We start from the raw sequence: 18,647 nt of genomic DNA on the forward strand, positions 1-18,647 counted from the left end.
AAAGTGAGGTATTCTTGATTAGTATGATGCTAAGAAAGTAATTTAAAATGTCCCTTCCATTTGGCCTAAAGAGCCCAAATTAAAGTATTTACACCAAGGTGAGGAATGATAAAAAGGAAAGCCATACACACTAAAACACTGATTGCTGCATTTCTGAAGTAGCAAAAACTGGAAATAAAATAGAGGCCCAAGAATGGGCCTAAACAAAGTGTGGTTTGTGAATGAAGTGCAATGTCACTGAACTTTTTGGGAAAAGAGCTGAATGAAAAAAAAATCATTAAGGACGAGGTAAGTGCAAAAATCCCACAATAAAAAGGAGGAGAAGCATGGGAAGCCTTCTATGAACTGATGCTGAGGAAAGAGAACCAGGAAACGACAGATACGATGCCTAAGACCGAAGTGGAGAAAATGGGGGTCCTGTGAAATTAGAACAGCTGAGTGTGACCCCCAAAAGAAACATGAGCAGGCGCCACTCTCCCTCCTCTGCAGAGGTGGGGCTATAAAACAAAATGGTAGACGTGGATGCTGTGCTATTCATGCTGAGCTGGAGGTTTTTAATTCCTCTTCTATTTTTTTTCCCTTAAAAAAAGGGATGGCTCTTCCGGAAAGGAATAATTCAAAACTCAAGAGGATGTAAAAAGTAAAGGTAAAAGTAATTTTTAAAGGCAAGGCAATCCAATGCCTTCTCTCCAGAAAGAGAACAAGGGCCCACTTGTTCTGGAACCTTAGGCTCTGGACCTGGCAGCAGATCTCTGAGTCAAAGGGGAGAGAGTTACCAGACACAGTTTCTTCTCATGTCAGATTTCTTACTTGCTTCTCCCCCAGCAGTAGATCAGAGTTTGTTGTTTGCTGTTGTAGCTGGGTGAATAGAGCTATAGTGCAGAGCGCGCTGGAGTCAGGAGGATCCGAGTTCAAATCTGGCCTCAGACACTTAATACTTCCTAGCTGTGTGAGTTGGGCAAGTCACTTAACCCCAATTGCCTCAGAAAAAAAACAAAAACAAAAACAAAAAACAAAAAACTAACTTTCTACCTGTTTTGCTGAATAAATATCACACTTCACAGAATTATAGGTTTGAAGCTGTAAAGGACCTCAGATGTCACTGAGTCCAACCCATCACTTTACACATGGAAGCCAAAAAATCTCAGTGACTTGTGGACTCTCTGCACAGCACTCTCCCCCTAGACCGAGCGACTCCAGTTCTGGAGTGTTTCACCACTTTCAAAACATTCTTACAGAGATTACTTCATTTTGTCCTTACAACTCTCCTATGTGGTAGAGGTGGAGATTATTAGCCCCATTTTACAGGTGCAGAAACGGAGCCAGAGTCTGAGGGAGTAAGGGACAGACACTGCACAGCCTTTCACCCAGGGCTTCCGAGCTCAAGTCCAGGGCTCTCTATTTTGTCTTATGTTTCCCAAGTGAGAATGCAATCTGCCAAAACTAGGGAGTTAAATAATAGGGGTGTATGTATATAAAATATGTATGTGTATATGTGTGTACATACACTTATATGTGTTTGTAGTGACTGTGTATCTAGGTGTGTATGTGTGTGTATACACCTATATATGTGTACACGGGGTTTGTGTGGCTGTGTGTATGTGTATATACATCTCTTTGTGTCCATGTGTCTATGCAACTATATGTGTGTATACGCTGGTTGTGTGTCCCTGTGTGTCTCCACCTGTATGTGGGAAGTTTGTGTGTCCATATGTCTATGTGTATATATACCTCTACGTGTATATATGGTGTTTGGGTGTCCGTGTGTGTCTCTGTGTGTGTGTGTGTGTGTGTGAGTATGGTGCTTGTGTGGGTGCATACACACATGTCTGGTGGAAGAAGTTACACCCCACACATAGGGTAGTGATGGTTTCACCACATAAAGGGGAAAGCCGTCTGCTTTCTCTGCCGAGAGATCCAAGGATCCCTCTTGACCTTGAGAGGTGGGTGAGGAAGGCAGGAGGCTCCACTTCTAAATCCTGATGTCTACACTGGCAAAGGGGGACACCGGAGGGCACAGAGCGCCAGGCCTGGATCTCCAATCCATCCTCAGACACTTTCCAGCTGGGTGACTCTGGGCAAGTCACTTAATGTAGCTGTCTCAGCTTCCTCATCTGTATAGAAGGAATAATAATAGCCCCTACCTCCTCGGGTTGTGGTGTGAATATAAGAGATTATATTTGGAAAGCCCTTCATGAACCTTAAGTACCATCTGTATAAATGTTAGCTTTTATTATTATTATCACTATTTTTATTTAAGTGCATGCTTTTGTTTTAACATCTGCTTTAGTCTTATCAAGACAACAACCAAAAAAGCTCAATTCCATTCACTAATAGTTTTAGATAGAGACTCTATCGGATACTGTCAAATAGGAGACACCAGAACCGGGAAAATAGACATTTCAGCGTTCTTGGCCTGCCATCTTGAAAAGAGACGGAAAGGGAAGACAACTGAAAAATGAAGCCTAAGAAAAGCTTCTCACATATCTCATTTTCTCCCCTCCTCATTCATTTTTCTGTCATGTCTGTGTTAAATTCCTTCTTTTACATGGCAGGTCATGTAAACGAAACATAACTTACAGGAAACTTGGGCTTTAACTTTAGTCATTTGATTTTTCTCGCCGGTGAAAAATGTTTTTGTATCTTCAGAGCCGATTTTCAGATTAAAAGTTAATTGGCAATAAAAATTAATCATAAGCCACTGACTACTCTATCTAAACTCAAAAATAGCATCGTGTTTTGTTTTTTAAAAAAATCACATAAAGACCTGCCATCGAAAGCCAATGGAGGCCCTTGTCCTTGTGAGCCCAGGCTCCCGCTGAGCTAATTCTCCTGATGTTCGGTAGCACGAGGACTACTGGCCGTTACAGCTCGGAAAACGCTGTAGCCGTACTCGGAGGCCGGAAAAATGTGCAAGTTTAAAGCTAATGAGAAGAAGTTAGATAAACCTATTTCAAATATCCTTTAAACGAAATAGATCTGATTAGGGAAGTTTACTGGAAGGTAACAATCCTACTTAGTCCTGCAGAATCCAAAAATACCATTTTCTCTTTTAAAAATCAAAGAAGCACTTGGACTAACAAGAAATAATGCACAATTTGGTTTGATCAAATCCTTCATTAATTTTTTCCTCTACCCCTAAGGGATTGCCCTTTTAAAATCCTCTTCAAATAGAATATAATCTAATTGCTTGCACAAGGGCAGCAGAGTTGACAGAAAGATTTTTATTTCAACAGTGCCACCTAGTGGCCCACTAGTTCCACGGTCATTCTAGGCGGCTCTTGGTCTCCCCCCTGAAAAGAAAACCTTTTTTTGGTCCATATTTCTCTATTTGTTTTTGCGACTCATCACCAACTTGATCAATATTATTAACATGTGTGCATGTATACGTATATATAGAAGAGGGAAAGTAGTTTAATAGCATAAAAATTTCACTGTCAGCTTTTAAGGGGTGATCCCTCAGCCCCCCCACCCAGATCCCCCCAGGGTCACTCATTCTGTTGCTGCAGCATTTAAAGCATGGTCAGGTCCCAAACAAATGTTGGCCGTTACCTTGGTGATTTCTTCCGAAGCGCGCTCAAAGTCTTGGATGTTTCTACAGTAGAATCCTACGGTACAACTAGGGTCCATTTTTCTGAACGACATCTTTTTTGGAGAAGGACAATGAAATGACTGCAATGGAAGGGGAAAAAAAACTCCTTTAGGAGATGGAAGCGACATATTTTCTGTTTATGGGCTTTACATAACGGGAGCCATCATTTAGGATGGCTAGCACAGCCATGCTTCCTGTTTCTCAGACTTAAATTCAAATAAACAAAACCTTTCTGAACCTGCCCTCGGCAAAGCACACAATTACATCGCTAACGTTCCCTAGATTCAATTCCACGCGAATCTGCTTTATTAATTATTCATTATCAGTGTCATCTTGCAGATTAAGGGAAATGTACGCCCCCCCCCCAAAAGTTTGCAGTCCCAAATTTCCATATGCTGTCCCTCAGCATATTTTACACAAGCGCTCCGTCCCTCAGCATATTTTACACAAGCGCTCCGTGTTGTCTAAAAAGCCTTCCTCCTCTTCCCTCTTCCTCCTTTTCCTCCCAGATTCCTCCTCCTCCGTTTCCCATCAAATAGGCCCTGAGGAAATACTGCTTTCTCCAGGTTACATCTGCAGGGATACAGCTAGGCCGAACTACAAACCACAAACGCACATGACTAGTCTAAGCCAGGGTATCCCCAAAGTCTTAGGACACTTTTCAGCATCAATAGTTTAACACTGCACTAAGACTTTGGGGACGCTCTGTATTTAAATCACGAGATTTACAACCAAGTCAGATTACATGGGGAAAAATCTGAGACGTTTCCTTCCATGATACAAAGCTGGGAAGGTTTTAAGTCCTTCAATAAAACAGAGGCAGACATAAAACAAAACCTCTCAAGGCGACTAGTTCTGTATCAATGACGAGTCTACATGATGCGACTGGTCCCAAGAAAACCAGTGAGCCTCCCTATCCCGACAGTTCTTACACAAGCAAGCCCGGCCTCTTCCTCTGGGCTCCTCTGAGGAATGGCAGCTTCCTCCAACGGAGGCTGGGGACAGAGAAGGAGCCGAAAGAGAAAGACCTCTTCTTCACACTGTGGAGGCCCTTCCTTCTGCTGCCCAGGCCCGGGGTGACCAGTGTCCACACTCCAGCCATGTTGGTTTGCAGGAGACCATCCTGGGCCCCCGTTAGGTGCGACACAGTCTCCAGTTCCATCCATGGCCCCTCCAGGCACCAGAAAGCATGGCCTCCACCTGCCTCGGTGGTTCCAGAGCAGGTCCTCAAACAGCCCCGAGGAGAAGGGCCAGATCCGAGCTCTATTTTACAGGGGAGAGGCGCGGCCTCTGCAAGCTCTGAGAATGGCCGCCAGCTTCAGATAGACTCGGTTTTCCTCTGGACTCCAGCTCTAACTATTCACCCCCCCAGGCCAGCCCTCACCTTCTGCTCCAATTATCTGAAATCATTCCAGACAGTGGATCTTAGTGCACGGATCACGCTCCCTAAACACGCCAGGACATGAGTGGTCTGTCAGAGAGGGGCCGTGGGCAGCCATGGGCTCAAGTTCACTTTGTGGCCTAAGCAAGTCCCCAACTTCTTGGCTCTACTGGGCTCTACTGGCTCACCTCTATAAGGGTGACCTTGGTTCAGCCTGAGGGTCTGAGCTGCCCAGAAGGTGCTACCCTGCACAGTGGAGGGAGTTTCCTCCTCCAGAAGGTCTTCATGCCAAAGATACCCAAACCAGGCAGAGAGGTGAGACTCGGGTAGCAGATGGGCTTCAGAGAAGGAAAGTTCAACTTCCATGTGACATGACAGGAAGAGAGTCTTCAGCTGAGAGATTCAGGGCAGACTTTGAGGGGAAGTGCCAAGAGATCAGGTCCCGGGAAGACAAGAAAGATCCCCAAAGCAGCTTCTCTAAAACCAGCAGGGCAACACCTGGTGCTTGGCCCATCTGAGCAAGGGAGTTCTTCCTGGAGAGCTGCCATGGCCCAAGAGGAAATAAGAAAGAAGGGGCAGAGAGAAGGAGAGAAGAACAGAAGGGAGAAAAGAAAAAAGGAAGGAAAAAAGAGGGAGGGAGGCAGGGAGGAAGAAAAGGGAAGGAAGGAAAGGAGGGAAGGAGGCAGGAAAGAAAGGGAGGGAGGGAGGGAAGGGAAGGGAAGGGAAGGGAAGGGAAGGGAAGGGCAGGAAGGAAGGAAGGAAGGAAGGAAGGAAGGAAGGAAGGAAGGAAGGAAGGAAGGAAGGAAGGAAGGAAGGAAGGAAGGAAGGAAGGAAGGAAGGAAGGAAGGAAGGAAGGAAGGAAGGAGGGAGAGAGGGAGGACAAAAAGGAAAGAGAGGGCAAAAAAGCCCACTGTTTGCCCCATTTCAGACCCCATTCTTCTCCATCTTCCCTACTCCAGAGGACACCTAAGAGGTTGCTCCCCACCCCTAGAATGCCCTTCCTTGTTGTCCCCTCTTAAAATCTTCCATCTCCCTCAAAGTTCTGTTCCTGCTCAGACTCATCTACCTGCTCACCAGCATCCCCATCAGTGACTGGTCCTGAGGAGCGGGGATTCGCCTGGGCCTTTGTAGCTGTACACACTCCCTTACACACACTCGGTGCTTACGATGCAACAGTTGGATCAAATTCCACTGAGGAGAGAGTATTCTAGGTCAGCATCATTTGTATTCACTTACACAATGAATTCTAATCCAGACCACAGACGATCTCTGAAAACCAAGTGTCTGCACCAGGATGAACGCCCTTGGGTCCGCTTCAACGGCTTGCTCCACAGACTGACCTACTATCACCCAAAGAATGCCCAACACTAAATTTTTCTACACAGTTGTTTTGATTACTAAGATAATTACATAAACATTCAAATTAAAATTATGTGGTATCATTAATTTAATGCTAGGACTTGCTTAGAACTGTTCATTCAAGTCGATTTTGAACTAAAAAAAAAATACCGATTTATAATTCAGATTGATTTCCGTTTATTACAGGCATTGTCCAATCAACCATAAGAAACTCGCCGCACTATGTTTAGACACAACCCTACGGTACCTAGCTGCCAACTTACACAGACTAATCAAGATAGATTATATCACTGGCGGTCAGCTTCCAAGAAGTTCCAATTTTTAAAAGCTTCCATCTCACACTTTAAGAGGACTAATGTCCAGAAGGTAACTCTTCCTATATTGCTTTTTTTTTTTTTTTAATTTAAAATTAAAAGTCACCCTGGATTTGACTGCCAACCAGAGCCAGCGGCTCTGGGCCCTCTGTCCCTGCTGGCATCTGCTTCCCACTCCGGCACCAAGGCCTGGAGGATTTACCAGCCAGCCCAGGGCTGAGAAGAGGGACAAGGCATCCCATCTGTGGGTCACCTCTCAGAACCAGGAGAGGCTCAGCTGGCCACCCAGGGGATATGCTCTCCCCAACCCTGGAGCCGCTGGCTTGTCCATGTCCATGTCACTCCTGCCAGGCCCCGACGGCCCTGGCCCCGACGACCTGGGGCCCAACTACCCAGGCCCTCACTGCCCTGATTGCACAGGCCCTGGCTGTCCAGACTCCGACTTCCCCGGCCCCAACTGCCCTGACTTCCCTGGCCCTGGCCAGCCCTGTCTCCTCCCTGGCAGCACCATACCTGGGGCTTTTTCACCATACCTGGGCCCCTTCTCAGCCCTTTCAGGGCTTCCTCTCGCCTTGAAGGCCACTCTTGATGACTCTGGTAACCAGATGCTCCATCCACATGGGGCGGAGGGCCCACTGCAAGATGGAACCTAGGCCCTCGCACCTGAAACGCGGATGGCCCCGGGCCCTGGGCCTCCTTCAGGATGGACCAGGGGTGTTTGGCTTGGGTGACCAAAACCCTGATGACATCAGACACCAGTTAGAAACTCTACGCCTGCCCAGGAGGGAGAGCAGGGCTGTCGAGCATGTTTTCTCAGGAGTCAGTGTGGAACGTCCCCAAGACAAACCCACTGGGCCTCCCCTGCTCTTCTGTCCACAGTCGGTGCTGACAAAGCTTGGTGAAACTTTAAGCTGTCCTTCTAATATTGCCTCTAATTTGGTTCAGACACATTTAGAATCTCAGTTAAAAAAACAGGATTTAAAAATTCTTCAATTTTAGGACACAGCCTCTACCCCTTACCGTGCTGGGGGTGGGAAAGGGGAAGCCACACTTCTGCTTAGATTCTTCCCCAGGCTCTGGTGAGATACCATCTTGCAAACCTTATAATCCGATCAGAGCAAAAGAGGTCCAAAAGTGAGCATTTGGTTGCAGTGAACAGTATTTTGAGGAAATCAAGGCACCAGCTCCAAACAGCAGCTCTCCTACCTGCCAACCTTCTGCCCTCGAGCTGGGCCAAACGATAATAATCCTGATTTGTCTTTCTATCCACTGAGAGGAATAAGTGTCACCAGTTCCACTTGATGGTCCCGCCTGCGCCCACGGACTGAATGGCTATCTCTGTGCACCAATCTCTCTGCTGACCCCCCATCTTGCATCTCCAGCTGGTCTTCAGACATCTCAAACTAGATGAGCAGTAGACATCTTAATCCAAAGCAGAAACCGTGAGCTTTTTCTCTAAGCCTTTCCCCCATCCCACCATCCCTATTATCACAGAGGGTGACGCCATCTTCTCAGGCTCTTCATCCACAAGTCACCCTAAATACCTGACTGTCTCTCATGCAGGCCATGTTGGATTCACCCCTGCAATGTCCCTCTGCCCTCCACCCCAAGGCAGTGTCATCTCCTATCTGGCCTACAACAGCCAGGGCAAGCATTCCTAGGGAGGACTAGCAGGTCGGACCCCCAGCATTCATGCCCAGCCTGGCAGTCCACCAGAAGATCCATGGGGATAAGCCCCCAAGCGCATAGCTCCAACTGAGACCAGTCTCCAGAGCTTGCAGAGTTCAGAACCAAAGGGCCAGATCGGAGCTCCAAGACAACATCCAGGTCCCTGATTTAATATTCCAGGAAAGCAACACCAGGACCAGCCCAGACATTTCTTCAGACAAGCACCGCTCAGCCCTAATCAAAAGAATATGAAGTCAGGAGAGAAGCTGCAAGAACGAGCAAATAAGGAAAGAACCCGCCATAAAAATCCAATGGTGACGAGGATGCTTAACACCAACCCAGTAGAAGAGAATGGCTCCAGAACAAGCAAAACCTCAGACAAAACCAGCGGGGACACAAACTCCCCTTGAATTCCGAGTTTTCTAAGAGTTAAAAATATTTTTTAGAAATGAAATGAGGAAAGCCAAGGTAAAAACAGAAAAGAAACAAAAAATGATTAAAAAGAAAAGTTAAGAAGTAAATTGTTAGTTTGTTACAAGAAATATAGAACTTTACCCAAACAACAAACTCCCTGACAATTAGAACATAGCAAACAGACGTTACAGATTCTATGAGATAAGCAATATTAAAACAAAGTCAAAAGACAGAAATACACACACACACATTATTGGGGAATGATATGTGTATGTATATATAAATATATGTATTATATGTATATGCATAAATATATGTGCACATATAAAAATATAAGTTATCTCCTCCCAACAAAAATACTGATGTATAAAAGAAATCAAGGAGCAAAATTTAAGAATCATTGACTATCTGAACAACATGACCAAGAAAATAAGAGCCAAAAATATTTCAAGATATCCTAAATGCCCAAACATATCTCTTGGACCAAAGGGCAAAATAAAAACAGAAAAAATCCACCAGTCATTCACTGAAAGAAACTCCAAAATGAAAACTCCCAGGAATGTTATAACTAAAATCCAGAGCTTCCACATTAAAGAAAAAACACTGTAAGAAGCCAGAAAATGGAATTGTAATGAAACAGAAGAAGATTCTAAGTATTTCTGATGAAAAGATCAGAGCTGCGTGGAAACTCTGAAGGTTGCAAACACAGGAATCGTGAAAGAGAAAAAAGTGAAAAAGTGATTATCATAAAGGACTAAAAAAAGATAAATGTTTATGAGACGCTACCTGTGTCACCTCTAAACTTTTATTATTATCAGGGACATAGAAGATTCATTTGACAGAGGACAGAAAGAATATGTTGTCAAGATCACAAATGAAGAATGGAAGGGGAAAAGAAAAGAAATGAACTGGTGGGAAGGCAGAGTAGAAAGGAGAGGAAGGACAGAGAAAATAATCACATAATTGGAGTAACAATAAGAATTGTACACAGTCAAGAAGGAAATGGTTTAGAGATTGGTTGATACTTGAACCTAACTCATCTGAATTAGTCAAAGGAGGGAAAAATACACAAACATTCATACAGACTTTGGTACAAAAGTACATTTTACTCAAGATGGAAATAGAGAGCAAAAGGGATTATAAGCAGGCAAGCAGATTAAAGGAGGGAACGATTTTAAGGAAAACTTTGTAAAGTAAAAACTATTGTAAAGACGCAAAACTTTTTTAAAACTTTGGAATTCTGATCAATGGAATGACCAAACATGACTCCAGAGAGCTTAGGACAAAACTAACGACTGACTTTCTACTAGAGAACTAATGCATTTAGGTGTAAACTAAGACATATCTTTGGACATGGCCAATGTAGGAATTCGTTTTACCTGATAAGACATGTTTATAGAAAAGGTAATTTTTTTTTTCCTTTCATTTTCCAACTGGGAGAAGATGGAAAATAGAAAATGTGAAAAGTAAATTTTTCTTGATTGAAAAAAAAATTAAGAGGGAGGGAGGGGAAAATTTAGAAAATTGAACACAAGGGATAATGTTGTAAAAAAAATTTACCCATGCATATGTACTGTCAAAAACAATCATAATTATAAAATTAATAAAAAAAAGAAAAAGAAAAAAATTTAAGAAAAAAATAGTAATATTAAAAGACATCAGAAGTCTGGACAACATGATGACTAATCTGGCCTCTGGAGAAATGATAATGAATGTTACTTCCCTCTCTCTGCAGGGAAAGTGGACTACAGATGTTAAAATAGGCACACTCAAATATGATTGAGATAGGTATTTGTTTCACTTCTTTATCATAAAAGATGGTTCTGAGAAGGATGGGGGTTTTGAAGAGAAAATACAAGGTTTAAACAAATAAAACTTATTTTTGAAAGAGGAAAAAAAAATGACCCATGGAAAGCCCAACACAGTTAAGCAGAAACATTAGCAGTCAACATTATTGGCCAGGTTATCAGAAGTATTGAAATATAAAAAAATATTAAATAATCCCTTTCCAATTTCACCAGGCCCTTGAGATTCAGAATTTCAGAAATTCAGAAAACATGGTTAAAAAGAATATTTTAAAAATCTACTAGAGCCAAGAAACCAATCTAGACAATGACTTCAACAATGTGAATGGAAAGAACAACTAGGAAACCGTCTGAAGAGAATATGGCAAACCTCTCAAGAACAATCCTGGCTCCCAAAGCAACCTAGGAAGACGCCATACAGAAGGGGAGGCCCTGGTTGAGGAACACTGCAAAGTTTCAGAATTTTTGAATGTACTACACAAAAAAATTGCTTGTTATGTGGGCTACCTCTCTGGAAAGATAGAAGGGAAAGGATATTTGGAAACATTTTAGTGATATATTTTTTAAAAATCAACAAAATTAATTTAAAATTTTTTTCAAACCCTGCTAATAGGACCAACTCTGAAGAGAACAATCAGCATGTGCCTCATTTACGTACCTTCCAAAATTTCTATTTTCTGATGCTAGATAGAATGACAGAGATATAAAAAATACTACCTATAAAAGATTCTTAACTTGGATTGCACAAACTTGATTTTTAAGCATTTGGATAATGATTCAATAGAACTGGTTTCCTATATGAATTTTATTTTATGCATTTAAAAATATTACTCTAAGAAAAGGTCCACAGAGGCATCCCCAGACTGCCTGCCAAAGGGGTCCAAGACACAGAAAAGGTAAAGAACCCTAAGACTACAGTAAACAACAAAGTGAACAATTTAAAGCCTTAAAATTCCTTTTAAAAAGAAATCAAATTATAATTATCATATTATACTTAAAACTAATTAAACCAAATCCCTGTTACCTCCCTCGATCTACCCCCCAGACCTTCCCCCACTTGCTCTCTTTATGTTTTTCCTTTTCTTTCCCCTTTAAATCTGCCTAACACCGTAAGGTCTTTGGTACAACCCAGCTGTCTTTTCAAGAAAATTACTTGGAGTCTTGATCATTTATATTAGGGGATTGGGGAGAGGTGGGGGAGCAGGGAGGTTCCGGTATCCACAAGAAAGAGACAAAGATAAATGAAGTCTTAAGTATATCATAAATTAAAATTCCGCATCAAGTATTTAACCTTTGGCCATTTTTGTTTATTATGGCTTTCCAAGGAGTAAAGCAGTGATGAACATAGGTAACCCGAATGCCATAAAAGTACCGCTAGCTAGAGCATCTCTAAATAATTAGCATTTGATTCATATGGAAAGAAAACAGGACCAACTCTTAATCCGTAGTACCTCAAGAGGGAAATCCTTTATGCTGACATCTACAAAAGACTGGCAGTAATGAGGGTCCATGTATATCAAACTGTCATCTACAAGGACAAACAGAAGACAAGTAATTCAAAAAACACCTTATTATTACAGTGCTTACAATCCAATTTCTATGTAGAACAGTTTTTTTTTTTTAAACCTCCTACGAATAACAGCTTGCCAGACTGATACTCATTGAGTGAAACAGAGGTTTTCACAGGACAGATTAACTTTTGCATAATCAAATATGCTTGTATAAGCAGAATTTTTATAAAGTGATGAGACTGTCATTTAATTTTTGGTGATAAAATTACTTTTACAAACACACAATTATATTCTAGAGTTTGCATATGAAAAATGTATTGTACTATGTAATCCTGACAGGAAACTCATATTGCTTGTCATTGTAACGTCAACTAGCACCACTAAAAACTGCTAAAAAAGTAAATCTGTGAGTAACAACCACCAGACTGGAACAGCAACGGCTTCCAAAGTTTTGTGAAGCCATCAATTCTGCCTTGTTTATGCAACAACTGAAATTAAACATACATTTTACGGAATCCAATTACTCTGTAGGGCAAATGACAAATGAGTGGACTTTAGTGGAGCTGATGAATTAATAAGGCCCTCGTTTGGCTATCTTAATCATCTTGTTTCCAAGTGATCCCATATTAACTTCCTGGGTTTTTAAAGAAAACTGTGAAACATAATCTTACGAAATCACTAACCTTGAAATCCAGCAAAGTAATATGACTGCTTGGGTTTTCCACCAATGATGCCCACGCAATATTCAAGGCTTAAAATTCCCTGCCAACAAAAATTAATTCATATTTAATAAAAGCCAACACAAAATAGGAAAGTTAATTTTTAAAGCAACAAAGATATTTCTATTGAGATTTTAATCCACATTTTGTCCACTACACACATATTATTTACACCGAATCATTTGAAGTAATAATCAAGACTGGAAAATACATGAATGCCTTTACTGTAATAATTAGGACTGTCATTTCATTTATTGGTTCTACTAAAAGACATTTTGTCCTACTGATCTTAAAATCCAGGGCCTGGAAGGGCCATCAGTGGCCATTAAGCCCAAGCTTTTTATTTCACAGATGGTGAAACTGAGGTCCAGAGAAGGCCCCTTATTTCCCCCCAAGTCACACAGCTTCTCCAACTGAGTCACACATTCCCAGCCTCACCCTGCCGTCAAATAAACAGAGAAAAAATCTCAACACATCCCAAGTGAATTTTTAGATTTCACACACCACCAATCAAAATAACAACAGGTAAGTTCTTAGAATGGGTGATTAGATTAAGTAGCTTCAAAATAAAGCAATGATTATAAAAACTCTTTGGATCCTAAATTCTGTTCCATTGAGTGATTTCTCTATTTTTCTAATATGTATAGATAGATAGATAGATAGATAGATAGATAGATAGATAGATAGATAGAGACATCTATATCTATTTATCTATATGTATACAATACTGGCATCTTATTTTTTTTTAAAATCTTATTTAAAATTAATTTGTTAATTAATTCATTTTAGAAAAACATGTTTGAAAATCACTAATCAAAACTGAGTGGGGAAAACTAGAAAGTCGTATGAACAGAAATAATATTTTGGATCTATTTTTCATCCTATGAGACAAAAAATGTTAAGTAGATAAATGATTTAAATTTTTGTTTCATTTTTTCATTAAATAATGTACTTGCCTCAATTATGAAAGAAAAAAATTATTAATCAAGTGGAAGTTTTAGAGACAAAATCAATGGGTTTCGTTATGTAAAAAAGAAGTGCATAACACAAGGCATGAAATGAAAGAAAGGAAAGAGATTGGGGGAAATAGCTGCAGTAAAGATAACAGAAAATACCAAATCTATGAGGAACTTCCATCATACTTGGTGTCTGAATACACTAGGACAAAGTTGGCATTTAATAGTTGCTTATTGTTTGATATAGATTTCCAAGAATAATAATACACAATCCTCAACAGAGTAATGGTCAAAGTATATGAATAGGCTGTTTATGAAGAAAAAAATTGTTGTGCACAAGAACAGAGGGTCCTCAAATCTCCTAATAATCAGAATACAAATCAAGACCCCTAATATACCAGCTTAGGTCCCATAAATAAGAAGGACAAAAATGGCAAACAATTGTAAAATTCAATGTTGCTAAAACTATAGGGGGAAAAACGCATGATAATTACATTTCTAGTAGGACTGAAAATTAGTGGAAAATATTTCAGGAGGCACTTGAACAATACGCAACACAAGTGACAAAACAGATCATATCTTTTAACTCTGAAATTTATAGTCTTAAGGACACAATTCTAAAATTATAAAAATAAGAAAAGTCCTTATTAGTATAAAAAAAATCCATAGGTATTTCTTTATAACAAGAAAACAAACAAATAATAAGCATAATGCAGTTATTTCTATGTGTGTATATATCTTTATATAAATTTACAATGATTAGAAAATGAATAAATAAAATGTTAATGTAATAAAAATGTGATGTTATTATTAAAAATGTATAAATACTATAAAGAAATATGGGAAGATATGTATGAAATGATGCAAAGTGAAATTAGCATAAGAGAACCCATAAGCATGTTCGTAACAACTATGTTTTTTTAAAAAGAAAATAAGTCAAAGGTAAGGGAACTTCTGATGGAATTAGAAAGGGATTTAGATTATATTAAGCTTTGAGGATGTTTGTTTTCAATTCATTTGATCTTTTTGGTGCAAGGTTAAGGGATTTATGTAATATTTTGCTTATGTGATTATTTGATTTTAATAATTATTAAGTTTCTAGTAATTTTTTTAAATCACAGAAACTCAAAAAATTATGCAATATGCCCCTTCTACTTATGGTAGAATTCTACCTAAGATCTTCCAGTTACCACATAATTTAGGGACCTACATGAGCTGATGCTGAGGGAGGTGAACAGAACCAGGAGATACACAACAGCAAGACTAGGTCATGATCAATTCTGATGGATTCGGCTCTTTTCAATGAGATGATTCAGGCCACTTCCAATGGTCTTGTGATGGACTGTGGCAACTGAGTGTGGATCACAACATAGCATTTTCACTCTTGTTATCTTTCCAACCCTGAGAAAGATCTGAAGCTTTATTTATTTATTTATTTTTAATAATAGCTTTTGATTTTCAAAATTTTTGCAGACAGTCTTCAACATTCACCCTTGCAAAACCTTGTATTCCCAAATTTTCTTCCTCCCTTAGACAGCATGAATCCAATACAGGTTAGGCATGTACAGTTATTCTGTACATATTTCCACAATTTTCATGCTGCACAAGAAAAATCAGATCAAAAAGGGAAAAAATGAGGAAAAAAAAAAAAACAAAACAAGCAAGCAAAAACAACAGAGATGAAAAAACTATGTTGTGATCCACACTCATATCTCACAGTCTGTTTCTGGGTGCAGATGGCCTTCTCCATCACAAATGTAGATTGCCTTGAATCACCTCAATGTTGAAAAGAGCCGAATCCATCAGAACTGGTCATTGTATATCTTATTGCCGTGTACAATGATTTCCTAGTTCTGCTCACTTCCTTCATCATCAGTTCCTGTAAGTCTCTCCAGGTCTCTCTGAAATCATTCTACTGGTCGTTTCTTACAGAACAATAATATTCCATAACATCTGTATACCATAACTTATTCAGCCATTCCCCAACTGATGGGCATCCGCTCAGTTTCCAGTTTCTGGCCACTACAAAGAGGGCTGCCACAAACATTTTTGCACGTGTGGGTCCCTTTCCCTTCTTTAAGACCTCTTTGGGATACAAGCCCAGTAGTAGCACTGCTGGGTCAAAGAGTATGCAGCTTGATAACTTTTTGAGCATAGTTCCAAATCTCTCTCCAGAATGGCTGGATCAGTTCACAACTCCATCAACAATGCATCAGTGTCCTAGTTTCCCCACATCCCCTCCAACATTCATCGTTATCTTTTCCTGTCACGTTGGCCAATCTGAGAGGTGTGAAGGGATCTCAGAGTTTCTTAATTTGCATTTCTCTAATCAATAGTGACTTAGAGCATTTTTTCATACAACTAGAAATGGCTTTAATTTCTTCATCTGAAAACTGTCTGTTCATATCTTTCAACCATTTATCAATTGCAGAACATCAATTCGCTATATATTTTAGAAATGAGGCCTTTATCAGAATCCTTAGATGTAAAAAAATTTCCTCCCACTTTTCTGCTTCCCTTCTAATCTTGGCTGATTGTTCTATTTGTACAAAAACTTTTTAACTTAATATAATCAAAACTAAGATATGAAGTTTTAGAAAAAGAAAACTGCACAGAACATGGGGAGACTCAGCAGTGAGAGGAGGGAGAAATCCTACAGTGTACACAAACCCCTTATTGGAGTAGAGAGAGTAAAACTGTAGGACACTACAGTGAGTGCTTCTTTAAAACCCACTGGACAATCAAGAATACAACAGTCATGTTCTACTGGTAGGAAAAGAGAAATGGACCAAGTCTCTTGGTGGAGGGAGACAGAATTAAACATGGACCTTGAAAAGGTTGCCACCCTCCAGATGGGGACCTCCTCATGACCCAGAGCACGGCCTCTCCACAGCCAAGTCCATCACCCAGCTGGCCGGGGGGGTGGGGGGAGTTCTCAGCCTCAGACAACAAACACAAAGCCAGGGGGCCCAAACCCCAGGGTCCCTTCTGCATCCCAATGGGCATCAGCTTTCACAGGAGCTGGAGCGCCTTTCAAACACGTGTCCAACATGCAGGTGCAGCCCCAGAACCAGAAGAAAACATCACCTTGATATTTAACACAATAAATAACGATGCTACAGAACATATACAATGTTCACATGTGGTTTTCTGAGTCAATATGCAGCCGACTGACCCACAGGAATCCCTGTGTATCTTTGGTAACCCGTTTCTATTTGAGCTGGACACCAATGCTTTAAATGGTGATTATTAAAGTTACAACAAAAATGCAAAACATTAAACCTGACTAATTAAAGGCAAATGTAGCTTTTTTCAATTTTTTTTTTCTTTCCTCTCTCGCTAAGCATTTCTCCCTGGCGATTAGCTTCAGCTGCTAGTTCCGCTCATCACTTCTACCACTATAAAAAGTCATTCTAATCTTCTCTTATTGACCTCACAGTAGCACCAGAAAACAAATCAATGGGAAGAAAAAAAATCTGATGTCAATTTAAAAAAAAGTCTGTGTTTCTATATTTGATCATTTTCAAGTAGTTTCATTTATATTCAAATTATATACACAAAGGCATTTATCTACATCTTAAAAAGTCATAAAGGCAGGTGATCTGAACTGTAACTAGAATCTGTTTGTAATTACCGCTTCTCCTCAGGTAGCTCTGAAGAAAACACATATTTCCACTTTACCACAGAACACCGTGTGCTCTTCAATTACGTCTGATCTCATAATGCCCAAATTTAAAATCTCAAAAGTCAAATTTTGCAACTTAGAGCTACAAAATGATCACTACACATTTATTAGAAAGAAGGCTGCCAACCCTAATATTTTCTCTTTTTTTTGTCAGCGTGGCCATTTTTAAAAAGGAAGGAACTCTAATGTCATACCTTTACAAATTCTAAGTAGTCCATGTTGGTTCTCTCCCCTCCGAGTCGAACAGGAACTAATATAATAACAGCTTTGTCTTCTGTATTCTCAGGGCCCATAGAAGAGCACTGTTTGTCAATGACATCAGCCTTGTAAACTAGAAAAAACACAATTAGTATACATTAGTTTTCCACACAAATGACTCCAAGATCATTTTTCTTTTGAGGGGGAGGATTGGGAGAGTGATGGTATTATAACATTTATTAAAACAATGCTACGGATTAACAGAAACAGCAAAAAAGCCAAAGAATTTAAATGCAGGCTGTGTAAAATCCCAACTAAAACCTGAATGTGTCTAATTCAGTAGCTCACTAAAAGCTCAAGAAAGACAACACTCTCAAAATAATAAAGTACTGCAAAACAATGGGCAATTTTCAGTTCCAAGATATTTTTCTCTGGACTTTTCACTGCCCAGTTAAATGCCTCTCTCTGATCTCCAAGACAGCAATAGCAATATCCCAATATCCTTTTAAGCAAAATTCCCAAGTGTCCCCCAAAGACTCCTTCTTAAGCAACATCAGTTTTCCTCAACTAAACACTCAGGCTCTTCCAAGGCCTAATTGTCGATGATCAAATACTTGCCCGGCCCCATAACTCTCAGCAGGATGGCGGCCCTCATCTGTGGACTACAGAAACCTGCCCCACAGACTTTCCATCCTGTGCCCTTGTCCAGGCTGAGGACTTCCTGTCTTTGGCTTCCACCCCCCCATTTTCTCAGATGTGCCCCCTAGAGTAGATGTATCACACAAAGCATGATGGGAAGGCAGTTGGACTGAAATTAAGCTCGGGCTAAATCCTTCTCAGAGCTCAGTCCAGGTCTTAGCTTCCTCATCTGTTCAGTGAAGGAGCCAGACTGGATGACCCCCAAAGTCCCTTCCAGTTCTAAATCTATGATACTATAGGAGTTCCTTGACACATTAAATTCACATTTATTTATTCTGGTTTTCTGACAGCCTCCTAACTTTTACTGCTCCATTCTCTTAATTCATTCCAATCTAAAAGGGTTCTA

At 40.4% G+C, this 18,647-nt stretch overlaps 1 protein-coding gene across 4 annotated transcripts in view; it reads right to left on the reverse strand.

Annotated features, from left to right (window-relative positions):
- ATG4C (autophagy related 4C cysteine peptidase) overlaps positions 1-18,647 on the reverse strand; it is a 66,951-nt gene that overhangs the window by 12,405 nt on the left and 35,899 nt on the right. For all 4 annotated transcript variants that reach the window (XM_074265758.1, XM_074265757.1, XM_074265756.1 and 1 more), the window contains exons 8-11: positions 17,599-17,735; positions 12,728-12,806; positions 11,985-12,061; positions 3,553-3,672 (exon numbers count right to left, since the gene is read on the reverse strand). In XM_074265758.1, coding sequence (XP_074121859.1) covers positions 3,553-3,672; positions 11,985-12,061; positions 12,728-12,806; positions 17,599-17,735 — 413 coding nt within the window. The remainder of the gene's footprint in view (positions 1-3,552; positions 3,673-11,984; positions 12,062-12,727; positions 12,807-17,598; positions 17,736-18,647) is intronic.

Source organism: Sminthopsis crassicaudata, chromosome 4, assembly GCF_048593235.1.
Source record: "Sminthopsis crassicaudata isolate SCR6 chromosome 4, ASM4859323v1, whole genome shotgun sequence".
Classification (NCBI taxonomy): domain Eukaryota; kingdom Metazoa; phylum Chordata; class Mammalia; order Dasyuromorphia; family Dasyuridae; genus Sminthopsis; species Sminthopsis crassicaudata.